We start from the raw sequence: 22,194 nt of genomic DNA, 5'->3' as shown, positions 1-22,194 counted from the left end.
ATGGAACGCGGCCCTGCGAGGGTGTAGGCGTAACTCGGGAGTCATTGAACGCAGCCGCAGCGTGCCTTGGTCCTGTCTTCGTCACATATCGGGGATCCCTGTACTAAACAGTGCTTCCTAGCTGCTGAGCAAAACAACTCTGAAACAAAGTTACTTTATATTGTCGGGCTGTTTTAAAAACTGAAGAAACGTTAACAGGGATCGAACAAAATGCCTGCAGTGTCTAAAGGGGATGGGATGCGTGGCCTGGCCGTGTTCATCTCTGACATCAGGAACTGTAAGTTTGTTTATCACATCCATAGACAGTTCTTGATTTGCTAGTTATAAGTTAGCCGGTGTAACGTTGACCAGCATTATCGATCTGGCAGGTGGTTTCTTGAACATGCCAAGAACCGTGTCTGTTGCCATTTCTAACGGTACCCACACATTTGGTAACTTTAACTTGTCAAAGTGGACTGAGTCAACCGCTCAGCTGGCTAGCATAGACTAGCGTCTGTTAGCTGCTAGCTTCCAGCTGCTAACGTCATGTCAAAGGGCGTGGACCGCACCGCTCAGTGGAGATAACGCCAAACTGGCATTTTTGTTAGTCTGTGGCTTTTCGGGTTTATCTTGCTACTTCTACAGTTTTTAAACAGTTTCCTACCAGAAATATAACGACTTCTCCTTAACACCATTTACACATTTCTGTACAACGTTATAGCTGACGGTGGCACTAGACTTTCTGAGGGATATTTAAGGTAACGTCTATAGGACGTACACAGCTACAACTAAGGACAGCTCTGGTGTGTTTTACTTTTAGACTCCCCCGGTTTGCCTCTTAAAAAACCGCCCAACTGGAGCTTTAACGTTCCCAATATTTTCAAGATGGAGACCTTTACAGACGCTGGTGTCTGTCTGAGAAGAATTATACATAATTAAAGACTCCATTATGGTCACATACATAAATATCACATATTCATTGTGCATTCAAGTGTATTTCTGCAGGGCGGTACTGTTGCAAAAACAAGTTGTCATTTCCACTGTCCCCTTTGTTATGGTCTGATAAAGCTACTGCCTTGATCTGTTTGTCAAGAAGTTAAGAGTCACTCACTAGAACTGTTCTGAGAATTTGACACTAACAAAATGAAAAAATAAATCATTATTAGTTGACTTTTACATACTGGGGTTACGATTCTGAAATTAGTGGTAGTAATAGTAATCAGCACAAAACTGTTTCATTGTTTTATAAAGGTCTTGCAATTTTATTGTCTGTGTCTAACAATTAAGAGAAAACTGACTTCTTGTAATCATGACATATGTGTTTGAAAACTGTGAGAGAATTATTTGAGGACAGCATGAACAGTTATCAGATAGTGAGTGACATGTCAATGCCAACACTGCTTAGGCATTGTATTTGTTGGGAATGTCTAATCACAACCACACTTAAAGCTCTTACTGATCTGCTCGTCTTGTCAGTTCCCCAGTCTCAGCTCCTGTAAGATAATGTCACAGCTTTGTTCAGAAGTTCTGCTGTTTCAGTGTATGAAAGCTGTCAGCAGCTATCAGCAAGTACACTTTGTCCCAAACTGTTTCCATAGCTATGAAATTCCAGTAAAATGGATTCAGTATATAGTCACCACAGGTCTTTATCACTTTACTATTGCTTGATACTTATGTAGCATCAGGGCTGGAGAGGGTGGTGTATGAAGACTCACTCTGATAAAAGACAAAAAGTGGAGGACACATCTGTTTCCTCAAAACCAAGACATAGGTGTTAAAGTTTTTCTAAAAATCTGACCCACAACATTTGATAACTTCAATGCCTATGTCTCATAGGAGAACCCTTTCTTGTAATTATGAGATGATATTCTCATACAGATCTCGTGGTTATGAGATACAGGTGTCATAATTACAGGAAAAAGTTTTAATTCTTTATTAAATGCATTGTTGCAAATGAGATGTTGTTATGACTTTTATGTATTTCAATGTGTGTTATACACTTAGTGGCCACTTTATTAGGTACACCTGTACACCTGCTTGTTATTGCAAATATATAATCAGCTAATCGTGTGGCATACATGCATGCAGACATGGTGGAGAGGTTCAGTTGTTGTTCAGACCTGCTGAACTGATAATCTTTTCGGATTTTCATGCACAACAGTCTGTAAAGTTTACATAGTGTAAAACAAAAAACATCCAGTGTTTGTTAGGCTGCAGTGGACACACGCTCACCAACACTGGACAGTTGAAGACTGAAAAAATGCAGCCTGGTCTGATGAATCTGGATTTCTGCTGGAATACAGAGATTGTAGGGTTAGAATTTGTTATAAACTAAATGATTGCTGATGGTGGTGTGATTGAGTGCGGTATGTTCCCTTGCCATACATTAGACCCCTTAATACCAATTGAGCATCGTTAAAAATGTTGCTGACCATGCGCATTCCTTTATGGCCATAATTTACCGTCTTTTAGCAGCTACTTCCAGCACCATGTTATAAAGCATATGTCATCTCAAGCTGGTCCCATGAATATGACAATGAGTTCAGGGCTCTCTAATGGCTTCCACTTCATGTTGGGGTTGTGGTTGAATGGGAGATTTGCAGCATTAATGTGCAGCTGACAAATCTGCAGCAACATGATGCTATCATGTCAACATGGACCAGAATCTCTAAAGAATATTGCCAGCTTCTTGTTGAATCCACGCTATGAAGAATTGAGTCTGTGGGTGTACCTAATAAAGTGTCCAATGAGTGTAGCTATTATGTTTGTGTATAATGGAGCTCCAGTGCCCTATACAGAACACATAGAGGTTGCATTGAGTGATGTCAATTTTTACGAATGATGTACACAGGAAGTGTAGTTTGTTCCTCTCACTACATAACATGCAAAATGTCTTGCAGGTAAAAGTAAAGAAGCAGAGATTAAGAGGATAAACAAAGAACTGGCGAACATCCGGTCCAAATTTAAAGGTAGGTGAACAATTCTGACAGGCCACGAGTCGATGTTCTCATTCCATTCAAAGACTGATACGTAAAAAAACCTGGTGGATTTTTTTTTGATTGGTCTAAAAACCTTGGTTTTCTATGACATCAGTTTTCCTGTTGCTGTTTGCTGCTGCTGTTTCGCCAACTCATGTCGTGACTGTGTCTTGACTTTGTCCCTATTTTTTTAATGGCTGTTTTTACATCTGCAGTGTTAGAGGTTCACACACCTCACTGTGAATGTGTCTGTCTAAATCTCCTGTTGGTGTTGTTTCTCCTGCCACCTGTTCCAAGCTGCCTATAATTAGTTTGCTCCAGAATGAAGCTGTCTCCTCTGCTCACAGTGCCCAGCCTTCTGCCCTGTGTTCTCTCTAATATATTCCCTATGTGCTCCCCCGCCCTGCATTATGTCAAGAATGTTTTTCCCTGATGATGATTATTTGTCCTGTGAGCTTGACTTTTCCTTCTACATAAACGATTATTAAAATTATAAAGATTGCCATCCACAGTCGCACCAAATACAACACTGGAAAGGTTTGGAGGGAAGAGGTTGCAGATGCTTTTTGGCAATTCAACAAGCACTTTCACTTCAAACATAAAGACTCATGGGCTATTGTGTTTTAGTGCCTCATGGGGAATCACACATAAAAAATAATCCAGTTCAGACTTCTGTTAATGCATGTGCTGAACAGTTTCAAGTGTGGTACAGGGTCTGATGTGATTATAAAGAGCAACAGCTTTTACAGCTACAGTAGTAGCATTTCTCTGGACATCAGAGGCTACAGTCTAACTGAAAATTAGAAAACTGAGGAAGTAAAACACTGACAAAAACACAGCCGTGGTCAAGTCCCTCCAGGATTTAGCTTGCATACGATCACAAGAATTAGCAGAAATGTGACCAATCACTGCAACAGATCAATGTCAGATCAGTTTTTTAGCAGAAAAAAAACTTTGAAAGAATGTTTTTCTAATTTTACCGCTGTTTTATTAATAGAAATAATCCAATTCAGACTTGCTTTCATTAGCCAAAGTCAAAATAGAAGGGAAACCTCAATCTGTATAAAGAAACATCCTTGTGTCTATAGTGAAATTTAGTGTCCTTTGTAGTTTGTTGGGCTTCCCTTCAACTTGTGTAATTTCCCTGCATTCAGTTTCTGACTCACTCTGACCAAGCGTCTGGTTACAGAGTTACCATTTTTAAAGTTGTGAAAAATAAACTTCTAATACATTATATCCTGTGGAGCTTTTTTTGAAAGCGCCAAGGAGTAACTTTACAGATTACAGGCCTCCACCTTGTTACAGTACAATAACAACAACACATTTCTTACAATTCTAGGCAGGGTGTATTGAAGGAAAACAAGAGGAATAATCTTTAGTGTTGATAAAAAACTGGTGCCGACTCTGAATGAACTCTAAATATCCTAAACAATACTTAGAGCATTCCAGCCATGGATTATTTGACTATGAAAGTTGGGTTCAGCTGAACTTCCCTCTCTCTTTTCCTCTGTTACTCACCTGTTTGGTCTAAAATGAACATGCTCATAAGAAAATGACAGACCACCAACATCCCTGTGTTTGTAAGTTCATGTAGACATTCAAATCCATCTTTGTGTGTGTGTGTGTGTGGGTGTGGATGTGCGTGTGTATATTTGCACGTGTGTGGACAGGGGACAAGGCTCTCGATGGCTACAGTAAAAAAAAGTATGTCTGCAAGCTGCTCTTCATCTTTCTTCTGGGCCATGACATCGACTTTGGACACATGGAGGCCGTCAACCTCCTCAGCTCCAACAAGTACACAGAGAAACAAATTGTACGTTTATCTTCATGTTCATCAAGTGTCTGAAGCTGAGAGCTTGTTGACCGCTATTTGGTAGAATGGCGCTAAAAACCATTTTCCTTTGTCTCCTCTCAGGGGTACCTGTTCATCTCAGTGCTGGTGAACTCTAACAGCGACCTGATCCGTCTCATCAACAACGCCATTAAGAATGACCTGGCCAGCCGCAATCCAACCTTCATGAACCTGGCTCTGCACTGCATCGCTAACGTGGGCAGCAGAGAAATGGCTGAAGCTTTTGCTTCTGAAATTCCTGGCATTTTGGTGGCAGGGTTTGTACATACACATTAATTTATGTTTCACATTAAATTAAAGTCTCAAACAAAATACAGTGGAAACTGCTCACAGTGATCACTTTTATCTGGGTCAAATTGATCACTATAAGCGGATGATTATTTTAACCAGATTCTTTTCCTTCTTCTTTATCTCTCATGCAGATTACCATTGACATTTGTGTAATTACTACATGAATATAAAGTAATGTCAATGGTCAGCTTTGCTATTTACTGATATATTAACATAAACTGTGCTGTGGCCCTCTCCTGCTCCAAGCCTGGTCTGAGTGTTCAGGGTGAAAACACAGAGCAGGAGGTAAAAGAACTCAGTGAGCCGTGGCGGTGAGGATGAACGTTTGCTGGGAGAGCAGGCAGCAGAGCTGGGTGTTATGGCTTCAAAATCACAAACTTGATTACGATTGATGAACAATTACTTTGGCGCTTATTGGTGTCTCTCTTATTTTGTGCCACGCACTCTTTGTATTCAGGAATGTGATCGTGTTAAACAAATTGATTGTGTTACCTGTCATCGTTGACATTTTTCTGCAGTGTTTGCATTTGAGTTTTTGTTTGGTGTCATCTTCACTGAAGTCAAAACGTCTCCAAACGACAGACACGTTATTCTTTGTAAGGTAGAAGCTGCTCAGGTTGAGGCTCAGTGTTTGTGCTTGTGTCATCCATATCGTCAGCGTTGCTCTGAGTGAACGCGCACTAATGTTAGTTAGACGAGGCTGAGGCATGTGACTGAAGACAAGTTCATGAACGCACATATTGGGGGAAGTATTAACCAACATGAGCAAGATTAAGGAGGTGAGAAATTGTAAATGTTGGCTGATACTTTTTCAGTTCATTGCCCTAGCAGGCAGATCATTATTCAGTGGCGCCAAAAACCTCGTACACAGAAGTGAGAAGAGAGCCTCAGCATATGACAGCTTGTAGTACAGGGCTACAACAGTTTAAAATGTATTTTTCCATATACTAACATGTATGAAAAGACCAAAATAAACTGTAAGCAGATATAGGAGATATAAGCTAATTATTAAACAGCATTTGTATAGTAATGAGTCTGTCCCAAGCTGTTTGATCCTTATAATGTAAGTGGTTGATCAGTATAAACTGTTTGTGTTGTATTCGTTCACTGTAAACGTTCATCAATGGAAAATGATAAATGTTTGTCAGTGGTTTCATATCGGTCTTGGACTCCAGTAGCTCTTTGTTGTATTTGATAAACATCTTGCACTGCAAAGGCAATTACAAAAATCAATTTTTGACTTCAAGCTGTAATCCTTAAGATTATGCACTTACTGTTGCCACTGGTAACCGCAAATCAACCGGGGCTGAAATCTTAAGGATTCCCAATGTGACGGTGACGTTTTGAATTGTACTGTATGTTGTGTATGTATCGGGTCATGATGATGTGTGATGATGTATTGTGCTTCTATCAGGGACACCATGGACAGCGTGAAACAGAGTGCAGCATTATGTCTGCTACGACTCAACAGGACGTCTCCTGACCTGGTGCCCATGGGCGAATGGACAGCACGAGTGGTCCATCTGCTTAATGATCAGCACCTGGTAAGACTGTACTTATGTCCCATTTCCATATAACGTGCTGATTCTATGCAGATTTTCAGCGTTTAGTATCAGAAAGCAGAATACTGAAAGCACAAAGGAAATGGAGATGCCTACAGCTGGAAAAAAATGAAATAAATTATTGCCGGCGGTGAAGCAGCTCAACAAAATAAAGTATAAAAAGTGTGTTGATTTGTTTTTAGTGTATTAACTGCTATAACAATCAGTTTGTAGTACATACTGTTTAGAATTGGCATTTAGATTTGGTACACAGTGTTTTGTATAAATGCTGTCGCTCTGTTTTCAGGGAGTGGTCACAGCAGCCACCAGCCTTATCACCACTCTGGCACAGAAGAGTCCAGACGACTTCAAAACCTCCATCTCACTGGCTGTGGCCCGGCTCAGTAGGGTGAGTGTGTTTCTCTAACTTCACACATTGACTTCATTTCTCTGAGGTCAGAGATAAAAATCTGACCTGTGTTATCTTGTTCTCTCCTGTCCAGATCGTGACCTCTGCATCCATCGACCTACAGGACTATACATACTACTTTGTTGCTGCACCGTGGTTGTCTGTCAAACTGCTGCGCCTCCTACAGTGCTACCCTCCACCAGGTGTGGTACAGTACAGTCCTGTGTTTGTGGAGGGGAAATAATGATCCAGCGTGGAAACATACAGTTCCATCACCTACATCTAGTTGTTCTAAAATTTTGCAACAGACATTTTTATTTTTTCCAACAGCAAAACATTTCAACAACCACCAGCCAGATTAAAAATAATAATACTATTATGGATATTCATGGTCCCCAGATGATCGTTCCTGATTTGATTATTCTACTTTGTGTCGTTTCTTGTTTTTGCCTTTTCTCCTACTGCCAGGTCAATTTATCAGCTTCCTCCACCAGGTAACTAATGGCCACATTTTCATCAAATTTACTGTAGGTATAGGAGACCCATTTTGATAATTTCATTATTACCTTTTCTCTAGAGCAGCGGTTTCCAACCTTTTCCAACTCACTTGAAAATTTCAGAAACAATACAGAGGCCAAATAATGTGATTTATAGCAATTTTTACTTCAATGATAACGATCGAACATTCAGGACTGAACTGAAAGCAGGCAAACATGTTCGTGGATCACTTGTTGATTCACCATCTGTCTCTTCACTCTTTCCTTTTAATTCTTCCCCTTGCTGCTCTCCACTTTGATCCTCCACTTTTAGCGCTCAATCAGAATGAAGATAGCAAGCAAGTATACAATGTGCTCCGGCAGCAAAGTGTCCAGCTGACAACAACATAAAAGTTCCTATCATCCCACCAGGGGGCCACAGCCCACAGGTTGGGAACCACTGCTCTAGCATCACCCTTATGCTTTGTGCAACCACAGCTTGCCAATACCAGTGCAGTAGTCAGCAGGATAGTGGACACCCAGCTGTTGTGGGAGTCCCTAGATTGACAGTTGAGCCAGAATAAGGCTTCCTCAGGTTCCACATATCCAGGTGACCCCGTGTGCCTGTTCTGGTGGCTGTTTTTTTTACACACATATGTTATATGTTATCGATTGTTTTCATTCATTCCGTTTTGAACCCGCCTCCCGCCAGGAGTTGAATATATCAGTCAACATGCACACACAGGTTTGCACAACACACAGTTGAGATATGGGAGGTGTGTATGTCGGCTCCCCAATGAACCTCTACCTCTGACCTACCATTACTCATCACACCCCTCTGCAGAGATGTCTAAGTGTAGTTTTGGAGAAGCTTGAATCATATCCTCTTCCAGAAATCCTGCCTCCAATACAGAGATATAATATTTCTCCGGAGCTTACATTCATAGATATAATTCATTTTAATCTATTTCATGACCTTTTCTTTCCAGATGTGCATATCCCAGCTGCAGTCTATCAGCATCAGTTGTGTGAGCACTGATGTGTGTTGCACTTAAAGGTGTCGACTCGTAGCCAGAGTTCCGGTTGATTTATTTTATTGGATGGAAATCTGGGAGACTTGCCACTTTGCCTCCTCTTTAACTCTTTATCACATTTTTTTAGAACACATCTCTGCCCCATGATGATAACTGTATAATTTATCTCTCTACAGTTTGCCACACATCATTCTGAATCCAGTCTGCTTTGTATTCGTTTTTCCCTTCTGTGCACCTCTGTTATTGGACGACCTGAAGCTGGACAAATTGTCCCTTTACATTTCTGGCCATGCACAGATTGAATAAACAAGATACATCATATAAGTAAGACAGCTGTAGAGGTGTAGGTAGGCGTGCGTTTTTCACTTTGTTGTTTATATAATTATCTAATCATCTAATTGTCAAAAACATTTCCTGTGCTCACTCAGACATTCAGCAGAAAGCCAGCCACGTGGGCTTCCCATTGACGTCTGTAATGTCTCTCTTTGTAAAGTGACATTACATAGAGTGATCTGATTCATCATTATTATAGTATTATAGTAAATGTATAATGAAGCCCTCATACTGAGAGTTTTGGGAAGCGGGGATGTTGACAATAGTTAAAGTGAAGGTTGGCAGAGTGTTAAGAACAAAGCCTGTGTTGTTGCAGAGGATGCAGCGCTGCGAAGTCGTCTCACCGAGTGTCTGGAGACCATCCTCAACAAAGCCCAGGAGCCGCCCAAGTCCAAGAAGGTCCAGCACTCCAACGCCAAGAACGCAGTTCTGTTCGAAGCCATCTCCCTCATCATCCACCACGACAGGTTCATATTCTGTCATTAGTTCACATTCCTGTGTTGTGGGACACTCGTGGGTCTGTGGATGTTAAAGCTAGATTCTCTCTCTTGTCTCTAAGCGAACCCACCCTGTTGGTACGAGCCTGTAACCAGCTGGGCCAGTTTCTGCAGCACAGGGAAACCAACCTCCGTTATTTGGCTTTGGAGAGTATGTGCACGCTGGCCAGCTCTGAGTTTTCTCATGAGGCAGTGAAGACGCACATAGAAACTGTGATCAATGCTCTAAAGGTGAGTCCTTCACCAGCTCTGTGCCTTTATATACGCTTTTGGAGATTAATGTGAAAGTGATGATGAGGTGTAGAGCTTGGATAACTTCTTCTAGAACCTGATGGTTTCTCTTGAATGTTTTTTTTAAACATCTGATCAGTGAGTTTGAAATGTGACACTTGAATTATTATGCTCTTTTTCAGTGGTTATGAATTAATTATTAATTATCTTCCATAAGGGTGGAAGAAAATGAATTGTTAATTGTTCATAAGACAGGCAGGTAAATTAATGAGAACAGCTTGCCAACAAATTAAAACAAAACAATAATGTTGAAGATGATGACTCTCCACAACTTGGACACTGGAAAAATACAGTTTACAGCGCTGTGGAAGTTGAAGTACTATAGCCATTTGTCAGGCTTTTGGCTTTTTAGACCTAAGTTTCAGTTTGTTAAATGTAGGCAACATTGAATATACAGGTCAGGTCCATAAGTATTTAGACAGTGACAAGATTTTTGTAATTTTGCATAATTCTGCTTAATTTGTCATGAAACAACAAGGGGACAGGCCACATTGAGCCTGAGACTTTTGAACCTTTGAAAATGGAGGGACTGTTAACCCCCCTGAATTAAAGCTGAAATTTACCCTTCAGCGCCATTGTTGTGCAGATAGAACAAATCATAAAAACTGTGTCACTGTCCTAATACTTACGGACTAGACTGTTGTACACTAACTGTAATAATAAAAAACTGATTCCTTGACCTTTGCTGGATCACTTGGTCAAATTGGTTCTACTTGTAGGGATGAAGATATGTTTTTGTATTTTGAAGAGAAGTATCATTGTGTCAGCATGCAGATGGTGTTTGATTTAAGATACAATCTACTTGACAAATATATGTGGATTTTTTTGTTACATGTTAAATCTGTGACACAGTTTATAAAATATTCAGGCAATTAAATAAATTAACCATCCATCATCTGTCTAATTTAATTTGATCCTTTTCTCAATCAATTCAATTAATTTTTCTTCATTTTCACTGACAGACTGTTCACCTGTCAGTTCACCTGTCTGCCACTCACTGTAGATATTGTCAGTCATTCATTAAACACATCATCTTTTAGCTCAGATGTTCTTTTAGTTGCTCTGAGCAGCTTTGTGAATAACTCTTCAGAGGAGACTCTGCAAGGAACTTCAGTGATAAGGATAAGATGGTGGTAGGATAAGTGCCTATATATTTACTCAGTTAATGACTGTGAACTTGATCAACATCAAGAGATCACTGCACTTCTTATAGTCAAAAGATTCTGTTCATTTCAATATTTGGGTACTAAATATTAATAGCAAAACATAGACAGGGATGTTTCTGTCTCTGTTTGGCTGTGCATAACAAACCACAACTTGCGACAGCCTGGTTCTCATGTTGTGGTTTGGTCAAATTGATTAACTATGGTAATGAGACGTCTGTCATTTCATATCTTCTGTCCATGTGTATTTTCTGTGCAGACAGAGCGAGATGTGAGTGTCCGTCAGCGGGCTGTGGATCTGCTCTACGCCATGTGTGACCGCAGCAACGCCAAGCAGATTGTGGCAGAGATGCTGAGCTATCTGGAGACCGCCGACTACTCGATCAGAGAGGAGATAGTGGGTCCTCAGTCCAGGCCTGTACACCATGTAGTTCCTCTCTGTGTGCTGCTCTCGCCCTCAGCCAGTTGCTTCTGTTCCTCAGGTGCTCAAGGTGGCGATCCTGGCAGAGAAATATGCTGTGGACTACACATGGTACGTGGACACCATCCTAAACCTCATCCGCATCGCAGGTGACTACGTCAGTGAGGAGGTGTGGTATCGCGTCATCCAGATAGTCATAAATCGAGATGATGTCCAAGGCTATGCTGCCAAGACTGTCTTTGAGGTGAGCATGGAGATTTATACCATCACAGATAAGAAATAACCAAAGAATACACAGTGGGAAGCCAATGAGGGATTGTATTCTTGTAGCTGCACTATGTGAGGTCCACTTGTACATGTTGGCTGAGTGGTTGCCACCTATTGCATTCAAAATCTTACTTGCAGTAGATGGCAGTTTGTGCTTTCTTCCATATTGTTCCTAATGTCCTGCTTTGTGAACACTTGTAGGCACTACAGGCTCCCGCCTGCCACGAGAACCTGGTGAAGGTCGGGGGTTACATCCTGGGAGAGTTTGGTAACCTAATTGCTGGTGACTCACGCTCCAGGTAGAAACAGCATCCACACAGTGCAGTCCACTGTTCTGACAATCATATCATTCAGTTCAGCTGATGTTTCAGCTCAAGTCTTTCCTGTTTGTTCCCCCAGTTTATAAAAGCAAATATTTTCTTACCTGCCTCAAGTTGTGTCTAGTCCTACAGATGGTTTCCCAGGTTTTCATGTATCTGATTAGAGATTTTTTTTGTGATATTCACAGCACAGCAAAATATTTTTGTAATCTGGGTGAACCAAACCTATAAACAAATGTTGTCTAAAACTGGGTATATTGGTTTAGTATTGTCTTGTGTGTTTAATTTTGTGACAGCTCTCGAGCTGACCTGTTAAGAGGTTTTATTGTTACTGTTTCATTTGGGTTTTCTCCTTCAGCCCTCTGGTCCAGTTCAACCTCCTTCACTCCAAGTTTCATCTCTGCTCTGTGCCGACTCGGGCCCTGCTGCTTTCGGCCTACATCAAGTTCATTAACTTGTTTCCGGAAGTGAAGGCCACAATCCAAGATGTCCTGCGGTCGGACAGCCAGCTCCGCAATGCCGACGTAGAGCTTCAGCAGAGAGCTGTGGAGTACTTGAGGCTCAGCTGCATTGCCAGCACTGACATTTTGGTTCGTGAATTATGCAGAAAGTGGACAGAATACTGATAACACCTTTTCTCGTCTATTCGTCTCACTCACTCATGATTTTAAAGCGCTGCAGACAAAGATCACAGTGGCTGCCTCCCAACATATACCCATATAAACTCATGCCCTTTACTGTAACCTCCTCCATACAGTAAATCTGATGTATCATCTGATATGATTACAGTGATGGTAAAGTAACATCACATCATCTTTTCTGAAGTTTTGTCCACATTTCAATTGGAATCACTTGATATTTGTAATATTAACTCACATCCATAGTGAATAATAAACAGTCATATTGTCATGGTAACCCTCAGTCTTGCCCCAAATGAAGACCACCTCTGCAAACGTCAGGATTAAAAAGTTACTACATATTTATAAAACTTTAACTTTCAGGGAGAAACAGCTGATTTTCCTCATCACACAGCAAATGTCACACATTTAATGACATAGTTTTTAGTTGTTAATGCTGTCATCTAGTAAATAAATCGATCATCAGATAAGCTTCGTCATGTTCTGTTTAAATGAGCTCAACAGAAGCTTCTGTGAAAATGACTTGATCAGCCACAAGGATGTCAGGATGAAATAAAATGCAGGTCAGACACTGCACACTACACAGAGTCTGAATCAGGTCTTTGTGTTTGTACCTGAGCTTGGCTGCAGTCAGAGTTGATTCGTCAGTTGTTTTACATTTACTTGCCAAACAAATACGCACAACCTGCTAGTTTGTTTGGAGCATTTTGAGCCTGCACAGTGTAGTACTGAGCATTATTATCCTGCATAACCCTAAATTGGGATCTGCTGTGCTATTCTATACTTAAGGGTTATGTGCCGTATCTTCACAAGTCACAGTGAGAACAAAACCCTTTGTATCGTATACTGTATCATATCATATCTAATACCAAAATCATTGCTGATTGTACAGTGGACCGGTAGCTATGTTCCCCAGGCCTAAGGCTTTATATCATAGTCTCGCTCTCTCTGTCCCTCCTCAGGCCACAGTCTTAGAAGAGATGCCTCCGTTCCCAGAGAGAGAGTCTTCGATCCTGGCCAAACTGAAGAGGAAGAAGGGCCCAGGCAACCTGCCTGACATCAACGACGCCCGGAGGAATGTCAATGGCAACATTGAGCACAGTGAGAAAACTGAACCCACAAACAAGGTAACTCCAGAGGAGGGTTGGAACAGGTAGAAATCTGGTCAGGAGAAGCTTGAGTGGTTTTTTTATACAAACACCACCCAGGAAAAACTTTTATTCTTAACAAGTGAAGAAATGTCACCTCAGAATTTCTACTGCGACATTCATCTCTGATCTCTTGAACAAGCCTGCGTGACACAAACATTGTAACAGTTGTATTCTACATATTGTTGTATATTATTCATAACTGGCTTACAGCTTTATGGTCTTTGCTTTCACTTTCTTTCATTCTCAGTATTTCCTTGATGTTCACCTTCACTTGTTCTTTCTCCTTCCTTCCCTTTTATCTCCACCCCCTGTCGTTCTTCTCCTCTTTCTGCTCCTTGTCTTTCTCCGTCAGTCTTCTCTTTCACTGTTGGCAGACCTTCTTCCTACCAACAGACCTCGCCCTGCCTCCTCTAGCCCCATCATACTCTCTGCTGGGACCATGGTATATTGATAGCTAGAAACAACACACAGTGAATTACATCATTATTTAATACCACTGAAGTGGCAGTTGCTCTTGTCTCATATTGTCTAATTATGTGGCTTGATCTTTTGGAAATGTCTCTGTGTGCCACACACCATTACCATTATTGCATGATTAAACCAAGTGATTCTTATGTAGGAATTGAAGAGGTCTGGGTTCTGTGAGCAGATATCCATCAATCAAATCATCCCACATATAACCATAATCACACTATGCTGTATTAAAGTCAAACAGAAATTAAATTTCATTGGTACTGTAATTTGATTGGTTCAGAATCTGTGTGGGTGGGCACTAAAAATAGTTTGTTAAATCACCAACAGTGCTGCTCATCCTGATGGGGGGTGAACACAACATGTGAGTGAGCTGGAGCTTCAGGTGATCCAGCAGTTGTTGAAATAAAACCTTTAGCAGAAATCACAGACGCTGGATGTCTTAAAGAGACAGACACCTCAAATTGCAGTTGATAGCTAACTCTATCTATCAGCACTCATAGGCCGTTAACTTCTTCAATCAGCAGCCCCTCACAGAAGTTGACAGTGTGTTTCCTAAGAGTTACGACTCTCTGTTTACTGTCAACCACCAGCATGTGAAATGCTCAAACACACAGTAGCTGTGGTGTTATTATGGTTCATATTCATATATAAGTTTCAGTTTGACTTTAATGTCCATGCTTTAGAAAGCAGAGAATTAAATAGGGCCCTCAGTGATTAGCTGCGTATTTGGTCTGACACTGTGGCCTCATACTTAATTATTTTGTATTTAAGTATTGATATCAAATATTTATATATAAAAACACTATACACTTAGTGTGCTTTGTATGTAGATACTGTATGTTAAAGCTGGTGTTTGCTGATGTTTCTCTCTCAGGGTTCAACTCAGTCCTTCACAGACCTGCTGAATCTAAACTCAGCCCCCTCAACAGGTGCCAGTCTTCTGGTCGATGTCTTTTCTGACAGCTCTACACTCGCATCCACTGACGTGTCTGAGGAAAACTTTTTCAGGTGGGAAGAAACTGTGAGCTTGGTTGATGAAATTAAGCTGTTTGGAAATAGTTACACACTGGATGCGATTTGATTTTCCCCCCCCTCCCTCTGATCTATATATCCCAGCCTCTGCTTAATTATTTTTATCTCCAGTGGGGATATGTAAAGCCCGGTCAGACCTGGCATTAACATCCGTCTCAGGGGATCTGATCACAAGTGGACAGCTCTAAACACTTGTGATCGGATCTCACTTCCTGCTTTATATTCAAATAAACAGGTATGTGTTGATGTTTTTAGCCAATCAGACAGAAGGGTGCGTTGTCAATGTGTCTTAGAGAGAGAGTGAAAGAAAAGGAGAGAGAGAGAGCACACAGCTCTACAATGAAATCAGGTTTTATCCATTTGAAATGGTAAAGTATTTTTGGTTCATTATAGACTGTGTTGGGACTAATCAGTGTCAGAAGTCGTCAGTGGAGAGGTCAGTCCTTCAATGTGTACCAGGACACACTTGTGTTCATACTACTAAAAGAATGTGGACACGTGGTCCAGACCACGTCAGAATGTGGTCTGCGTGATCAGATCTCAAATGTGTCCTCAATGTGTCTTGGGTAGGTTCACACCTGAATTTAGAGCTGTCCACCTGTGATCAGAGACGGATGTTGCTGCAGGTCTGAACAGGTCTGAACAGGTCTGAACAGGGCCTAAGTGAAGCACTGCAGTGTAAGAACAGTCTATAGTGCAAGCAATAAAATAGCAATGTACATTTAAGATTAAATACTTCACTACTATAAAATACTAAAGTTTACAAATCAGTGTTTCAGCCGAGTGCCGCTGTCCATGGTTCTGAAAGGGGGATTTAATTCAGCCACGTTAAATTTGCATTTAACCTTTTGTTTTGTTGTGTATGATATGTCTGCATGAGGAAAGGACGAGGCATAAAACTGAAAATATCACACTAGCAACTTCATTAATTAAATTTGAAAAAATAGATTAAAATCTTTCTGCAAATACAGAGTTAAGTTCAAGTTCCGAAATTGTTTTATTAAAGAATTCTATAAATACTTTAACAACTGCAGAGGCCGAGGTGACTTTTAATTTCTTGTATGGTTCACACTGCAAAAACACTGTATCTCCACTTTTTTCCGTGTCTTTGAATGGGTTGACGAAGTGAAAACTTAAAAATATTTTTAATTAAGCAGAAATAGAAGTTCTCATAATTCTCTGTACATTTGTAACTGTGTGGTTGTAAATTCCAGGTTTGTTTGTAAGAACAACGGTGTGATCTTTGAGAACCAGCTTCTGCAGATTGGACTGAAGTCTGAGTACAGACAGAACCTGGGTGAGCGGCTGTCTCATACTTACTTGAGTTCTTCTCATCAGCCTTCATCAGTTTTAAGTTTATTTTGAAAGGACACTTCTGACAGGCATCAAGTGTTAGAGACGATGATGAGAAGAATCAGATGTGAAATGGGATTAGTAATTGGATATCATTTTAAATGTAGTGGATGTGAAAAGTCAACAGTTTTTCTTCTGTTGTCCCCCAGGTCGAATGTATGTTTTCTACGGCAACAAAACCTCTACCCAGTTCCTCAGCTTCTCCTCATCAGTGACGAGTCCTGACTCACTCAATACTCATATCCTTTCTACTGCTCTGCAGCTCTGCCACAGGGAGTGGTAGAGTTTATTTAACACAACTAAATCAACAAGTACTGCTACTGCTTCGCAGTTTAGGATATTTTTCACTTCAGTTCTGGTATTTGTAGACTCCTTGATTGTTGTCTCCACAGCTGAATGTCCATGCGAAGACAGTAGACCCCATAATAGAAGGTGGGGCTCAGGTGCAGCAGATCCTCAACATCGAGTGTGTGTCAGATTTCACAGATGCACCGGTTCTCAATGTCCAGTTCAGGTTGGTGTCTGAATCCAGACTTATTTTTTTTCTTTAGGGGTGTTTAGTTAAAAATCTGCTCCTTTCTGACTGTGTGTGTGCGTGCGCGTGTGTGTGAACAGATACGGTGGAACTCTGCAGAACCTCGCAGTGAAACTCCCTGTGATGCTGAACAAGTTTTTCCAGCCCACAGAGATGACGTCCCAGGACTTCTTCCAGCGCTGGAAACAGCTCGGAGCGTAAGATTCACTTTGCATTATCAATTCGTTATCAGCAGGAACTGATATTTGGCCCTGTTCAAACCTGGTGTTAACGTGTATCTGACCACTTGTGAGCAGATCTCACTTCCCGCTCTATATGCAAATAAACAGGTATGTGTTGTTGTTATTAGCCAATCAGACAGACAGGTGTGTTGTCAATGTGCTTGTGTTTGTGTGTGTGATCGGACCACCTGAGACAGAGGTTAATACCAGGTCTGAACAGGGCCTACGTCTCTATCAGAAAAGGCAGAAAACAGCTGCTGTTTGTCTCTGATGTTTGCAGGCAGATTCCTTTAATTTTTTTATCTTTTTTTTTTTTGGATCAATATTAATCTGAATGTCACTAACACGTCTGTTTTATGACTAACGGTCAAATCAGAAAGTCGGTGTTAATGTAATGTGCACAAAGAATATCAACAGTTCACTGATGCCTGCTTCTAAAATGTGAATATATTCAAATCTCATGATATGAAACAAAGTCTCTTGGGGTTTGACATATCCAACTATTTAAATAAGTTAACTTTTCTTCATTTTTTTTGACACTTTATAGACCATTTATGGAGTCATCGATTAATCGAAAAAATAATCAACATATTAACTACAAATTAATTTTAGATGTTGAAGTTGGTTCTATTTCAGATGTGGTTCCAAGTTGATAAAATACCTGGTTTATCCAAATCTGTTTTTCGTCTCCTTGAGACTGAGCATCACAGTCTGGTAGCAGGCTGTTTTATTATCAGCTGCAGAGTGTCACATTCACTGGTATATTCAGTAGCTTTATTTATATATATATATATATAAAATAAGTAAAAGACTCCCTGTACTTGACCAGAGATCATATGTAAGGTAAAAGAAGCATCACTCTGCAACACCAGAACTCATGAATGTTGTGTTTTTGTAGTTCATGGTGTGGCCCATCCTCACTAGTGGAATCATCTATTTGACTTTGGTTCTGGATTCACACTCAGTCAAATGTTTTAAAAGTGTAATGCTCATTTGTGACACAGAGCATGAACTGCTGTAGACTGCTCTTCGCTCTTAGGTAGAAATATTGGTAATATTAACAGAATGAGGTTCAAATAGGTTGTGTATATTGCAAGTCTTGCAGTGGACAGTAGTCTACAGTTACATGTTATTTTTCCCCTGCCCCTTCTCATTCTGGAGATGAGTAATTATCTTCTCTCACTTCTCTGTCTCCTCAGTCCTCAGCAAGAGGTTCAGAAAATCTTCAAATCCAAACACCCAATGGACACAGATGTTACCAAGGCCAAGGTAAAAATATCAGTTCTTCAAGAGAAACTGCTCAGTTCTTCAAGAGAAACTGCTCAGCTCTTAAACATCTGCCGTCACTGACAAAATCTGCCCACAGACAGACAGACAGACAGACAGGCAGACAGGCAGACAGACAGGCAGACAGGCAGGCAGGCAGACAGGCAGGCAGGCAGGCAGGCAGGCAGGCAGGCAGGCAGGCAGGCAGGCAGGCAGGCAGGCAGGCAGGCAGGCAGGCAGGCAGGCAGGCAGACAGGCAGACAGACAGACAGACAGACAGACAGACAGACAGACACCTGCAAACTACTCAAAACCACCTCTGTGGTAGTTCCCTCTACAGTAGGTGTCTCCAGGAAATTCAATCACCAACTCTGAGAATTTAAATTGTTTTCATAAACTTTGTTTCGTTTCGTTTTGTTTCATTTCCTTTTCTCTTCTGTAAATTCTGTTGTAGATAATAGGTTTTGGTGTCGCTCTGCTCGACGGAGTGGATCCAAACCCTGAAAACTTTGTGGGAGCTGGAGTCATTCACAGTAAGAACTCTCAGGTGGGCTGCCTCCTCAGACTGGAGCCCAACTCACAAGCACAGGTAAAGACAAACACACGCACACACACACACACACACAGACTCACCCCTCATCATACAGCCTGTGTAACTGTGTGTGTGTGTTTCCTACTCAGATGTACCGCCTCACCCTCCGGACCAGCAGGAACTCTGTGTCTCAGAGACTGTGTGATCTCCTCTCTGAGCAGTTTTAGACTCACCAGTGTTTTTTACACCTTTCCTCTCCTTAGATTGGAACTGATGTATTGTACTGTGTACATTCTTTTTTATTTGACTTACTCTAAATGTAAATGAGGTGAAGCGTATTTTTCACACATAGCTTTACTAATACATCACTGGTTTAAACCTGGATTGTGTGTTTACTCACACCGTGAACACCGACCTGTTGCGAACAGCGGTGGAGGCTCTGAATGCTTTTCGTTCTGCAGCTCTGAAGTTTTGAACAGTTTAGAAGTTGTTGTGTGTGTTTGCTGCTTGGGTACTGCCTTTCTTATTCAGACATTTTGAAGAGTTGGTGAGGAGTTACGACTGAGATCTATTTAGTGGCAGAAGTCAGATCGTGAGCTTACCAATGAGTTGTTTCTGATCGCGTTTCTATGAGACATTTATTCTTGTAGTGTTTCAAATAAATGTTGCACAGGACTGGGAAGCTTTCCTCAACTTCTCGCCCACTTGCACTTTTGTAAAAAAAAAAAATAATTAGATTCACATAAGTAGATCAGATTTAGACGAGAAGATTTTCACTGAATGTCAGTTCTTCCTCATTTCACCAATTTTACACGTGTCATCTCGAGGAAAATCACCCTTTTGCATTGTGGTATTTTTTTAGATGCTATAATTTTGGTTCCCTTGTGAGAAGTTTTGAACTACATTGTGCGTAAAGTTTACACATATAATTCAGACACTTAAATAAATGGCAAAAAGCCATAAAACACTAAGTAGCAAATGGATCATTTTCTGATGGTGATGAAAGTCGTTGTCTGATTTGATTCTGCTTCACATTTGTGCCTTTGAACTTTTGTTACTCTGTCAAAAACACAAAGAGCCTTCGAACAGACAAGAATAATAATGTTCAAGTCTAAAGCACTGACACTATTTATGCCTAACTACATTTATTCACAGAGCACTGCCAAACTGGTGATATGTCTATATTTCAATAACATACGGTGTATTTTATCTTTTACAAAATGTACTTTTAGCATGATACTCGATGGCATATTTGATGCTCAGCGTAAAGACCGGCTCTGTCCCAATGTGAAAAAAAAAAAAAAATTCCAAGCATCATGTCTAAACAGCATGAAAACAACAAGACTCCACGACGTCAGAACCCCTCATGAAATGACAGCTTATTATTTTTACACTCTTTTTATACGTAACGAACAAAGATATAACATGTTGTTTAAAGAGCTTTAGAGGTGCAGTAGGTGGATTTGTTACCATTGAACTGAGCTTGGCTAGCTGCTTTCCTCTGCTCCCAGTCTTTAATGCTAAGCTAATCTAACCATCTTCTGTCTGTAGCTTTTATGAGAGTGATATTGATCCTCTTTATCTAACTCTCAGAAAGAAAGTGAGCAAGGTTATGAACCAAAATGTCAAACCTTTCTTTAAAGATTCTTAGATTGTTTTGAAGAGTTTGGCTGATGCATTAATCTGGACCTGAAAAGCTTTACTGTGACTCTGTGTAATTTTACCAAATTATTGCCATGTTTGAAAAATGGCTGTGGGCCCCCTAACAAGTGAATAACACTCATGTCTTGTAGGAAATAAGGTTATAAATTGGCCCAGGAGATCTCAGACCAGCCAGGCCAGTGTCACCATGTGTCTTCTGTCATTCAGCACTTGTGGGGTGAAGGTGGTGGTGGTGGTGGTGGTGGTGGGGGGGGGGAGGGTAAGATTTAAACTGTGTATTTATGTGTATCAAGGGGGGAAATTTCATAATAATAATAACTCGAAAAAAAGTATGCCTGTAAATGAGCACTTGACAAAAGCACTGATGTTCTTTCTATCGTGTCTTGGATACAGTACCATGGAAACATGGAGTGTGTGTAATGTGAAAGGTGTTTGGAGGGAAACCCCAAAGAGAATCAGCACCGGATTCTGCAGTTCCTCTTACATCTGTGTGTTTTTTTTAAAAGAATCTTTCAATTCTTTATTTTGGTTTTACACCTGGGACTTCACTTTTCTAGCTGAAGGCCACCTGCTCATATTAGAGTCATTTTGAAAAAGGCTCTGATGAGCCCACAGCAGACAACCTGCCCAGCACCAAATGAAAGACAATATGGTAGTGATCACATAGTGGAGCATTTTAGCCACAGATTTCCCTCACGAGTTAGTGAAGACCTGAACACTGAATATTTGACTTTGAGTATCTACGTTGGCAGAAACATGACTCCAAATAAATGCTAATGTTGCTTGGAATTTGCTGGACGTTCAATTAAGCTTGTTTGCTAAAATAAAATGCTTTTGTAAGATGATATGTAAACTTTGTGTTTACAGCTTGATTCCTCTGCTCCCAAGTTGCCAAAAAGATCAGTTGATGTGTGTCTAAAACAGTTCTGTTGTCTTATAGCCTGGGTGTTGTTTTCATATCCATGTCCAGTACACTCAGGTTGTGGTTTGGTGGAGTGTCGACTAAAAGCAGCTGAGAGACTCATATCGCTGTGGGCTCATTGAATTCTAATGTAAAGCAGTTTTCAAGCACGAGGTACAAGGTAATAATAAACTATACTGTAGATATCTGGGCCTAAATCCACGACGTTAGATCTATATTTAGCTCATGTCCTTGGTACTGTATCCATTGCACTCAGTGCTCATTTTAACTTCAGACCTGGTCACAGTGCTGTTATTTTCTGGTGCCTTCTAACAAGTGTCAGGTTTTCTGTGGCAGACACAGGATCACGCTGCATTTAGACGGAGAAGAAAAGGCTGGATATGTTGTTGCTATTTAAATGTAATATTGTCTCAATATCCAAATGCAAAAGTTGTTTTTACAAATAAAAACAAATAAAAACAGATCGCTTGTCACAGTGTACACTTCTTACACAGTGTAAATATATTATATGTTCAATATAATTCAACCAACAGAATCCCACACTGTACTTAAAACT

General features: G+C 40.7%; 1 protein-coding gene across 2 annotated transcripts; it reads left to right on the top strand.

Moving 5' to 3' along the window:
* The first annotated feature begins 52 nt into the window (after nucleotides 1-52).
* Nucleotides 53-20,964, top strand: LOC130170185 (AP-2 complex subunit alpha-2). 2 transcript variants are annotated; one of them, XM_056377363.1, is made up of 23 exons: nucleotides 53-277; nucleotides 2,880-2,948; nucleotides 4,628-4,770; nucleotides 4,873-5,066; nucleotides 6,515-6,644; nucleotides 6,949-7,050; nucleotides 7,145-7,253; nucleotides 9,210-9,360; nucleotides 9,453-9,621; nucleotides 11,104-11,241; nucleotides 11,327-11,509; nucleotides 11,734-11,831; nucleotides 12,211-12,442; nucleotides 13,453-13,617; nucleotides 13,994-14,083; nucleotides 14,990-15,123; nucleotides 16,362-16,444; nucleotides 16,650-16,740; nucleotides 16,892-17,014; nucleotides 17,116-17,232; nucleotides 18,456-18,525; nucleotides 18,977-19,111; nucleotides 19,204-20,964. In XM_056377363.1, the coding sequence occupies exons 1-23, from the start codon at nucleotides 211-213 to the stop codon at nucleotides 19,279-19,281; spliced, it is 2,871 nt and encodes a 956-aa protein (XP_056233338.1). In that variant the 5' UTR covers nucleotides 53-210; the 3' UTR covers nucleotides 19,282-20,964. The 2 variants fall into 2 exon arrangements, with proteins under 2 accessions (XP_056233338.1, XP_056233347.1); XM_056377372.1 differs by lacking the exon at nucleotides 13,994-14,083 and having other exon boundaries at nucleotides 54-277.
* Nucleotides 20,965-22,194: the final 1,230 nt, after the last annotated feature.

Source organism: Seriola aureovittata, chromosome 1, assembly GCF_021018895.1.
Source record: "Seriola aureovittata isolate HTS-2021-v1 ecotype China chromosome 1, ASM2101889v1, whole genome shotgun sequence".
NCBI classification, from domain to species: domain Eukaryota; kingdom Metazoa; phylum Chordata; class Actinopteri; order Carangiformes; family Carangidae; genus Seriola; species Seriola aureovittata.
This window is presented reverse-complemented; position numbering and strand designations above follow the sequence as displayed.

Bases quoted from the DNA above. Each gene is read 5' to 3' on its own strand.
- LOC130170185 (XM_056377363.1), top strand. From the start codon at position 211: ATGCCTGCAGTGTCTAAAGGGGATGGGATGCGTGGCCTGGCCGTGTTC. The intron at 11,242-11,326 runs GTGGGTCCTCAG...TCTGTTCCTCAG, and splicing joins ACTCGATCAGAGAGGAGATA to GTGCTCAAGGTGGCGATCCT. The intron at 13,618-13,993 runs GTAACTCCAGAG...TTTCTCCGTCAG, and splicing joins AAACTGAACCCACAAACAAG to TCTTCTCTTTCACTGTTGGC.